This window comes from Aplysia californica, unplaced genomic scaffold (genome assembly GCF_000002075.1).
Source record: "Aplysia californica isolate F4 #8 unplaced genomic scaffold, AplCal3.0 scaffold01023, whole genome shotgun sequence".
NCBI lineage: Eukaryota > Metazoa > Mollusca > Gastropoda > Aplysiida > Aplysiidae > Aplysia > Aplysia californica.
In genome coordinates this window covers 150,370-151,530 of record NW_004798293.1, presented here as the reverse complement: position 1 = coordinate 151,530, position 1,161 = coordinate 150,370, and the positions used below count along the sequence as shown (strand labels likewise).

The following is a 1,161-nucleotide window of genomic DNA, read 5'->3' as shown; positions in this document are numbered from 1 at the left end:
GGGTGATGGTTGATATACTAGAGCTGGTGGGGGCTGTTTCTGGGGCTCAAATTGTTCTTGTAAATGGGGGGCACGCCGGCTGTGCCGATGATTGTAAACAGGCGCCAATGTCTGACGCATGTGACGTCACTGCTGCAAGCTCTAGTATTGTAATTATATAACCTCTTTGCACGTAACTCTTCTATAACAACTTGGCACGCAGTGACCCCACTGGTGTCTGGGGTGTAGCGGTTAAGCACATCACCTTCACACGTAGAAATCTAGAGACGAATACCTTTGTAAAGATAATTTCTATCGAGTATCTCGGTCTTTCTGCCGGGATGGTCTATCCTTCTCAGGTCCGGTTCGACTCTACAAGCCATGGTCGTGCCCTACCTCTTAAATGATCTAAATCAATTGTGTCGATGGGGGCAAATGCAAGGACTTTTCTCTATAATCGGGCAAATATACACGCAACTGAAACCAAACTTCTCTTACGGGTTGAGCAATGCCCACTTTAGGTGTTAGTCAAGATTTATGGAAACCACGATATATGGGTTAGCCCGCTTGTCCTTAAAAGCGATCATACTTTAAAAAAAGAAGTGAGCCTAGGCAAAAGAGAACAGTCCAGAGTACTTGTTCCACATTTGGTTACGATAAGCTCCCAAATGTTTAATGTCTAACCTTCCCGTTTGGGAAACTGGACCCCAAGATATGTCTCCCTCCTGTTGTGACGACTTGGACGTTATGTTATATATCTCAAATATTTTATATATCCCGCAGAATGTGACGCATCCTACCGGTTTAAGTCATCCAACACGAAGTTACAAAACTTACATATTATATAGTCTCTCTGACATCACGTGACGTACCCGACCTGTTTAAGTGATTCAACACGACGGTACACCTATTACAATTATTATATATTTCATCTGACATCACGTGCAATATCCCACCTGCTTTGGCTGCTTCACAGGCCTGAGCTGTGACTTCCGCTTTGATGGTGTCCAGTGCGTCAAAGTTCTTTGCCTTGAAGACCATACTAGTGTCCGTGGCAATGACCTTCAGTTCGTCCATGCTGATGCCACTGCCGACTCCTACACTGACCACTGTGACGCCAGTGGCCTTGAGGGTCATGGCTTCCTTCACGGTCTTCTCCGCTGGGGGAACGGGACAGCGGGG

The 1,161-nt window shown here is 46.1% G+C and overlaps 1 protein-coding gene across 1 annotated transcript in view; it reads right to left on the bottom strand.

Moving 5' to 3' along the window:
- Nucleotides 1-935: 935 nt before the first annotated feature.
- The window catches only part of LOC101859054 (collagen alpha-1(XII) chain), a gene marked incomplete at its 3' end in the record, with an annotated part of 19,631 nt that continues 19,405 nt past the window's right edge, over nt 936-1,161 (bottom strand). The window contains 1 exon segment of the mRNA XM_035973131.1: nt 936-1,139. Coding sequence (XP_035829024.1) covers nt 936-1,139 — 204 coding nt within the window.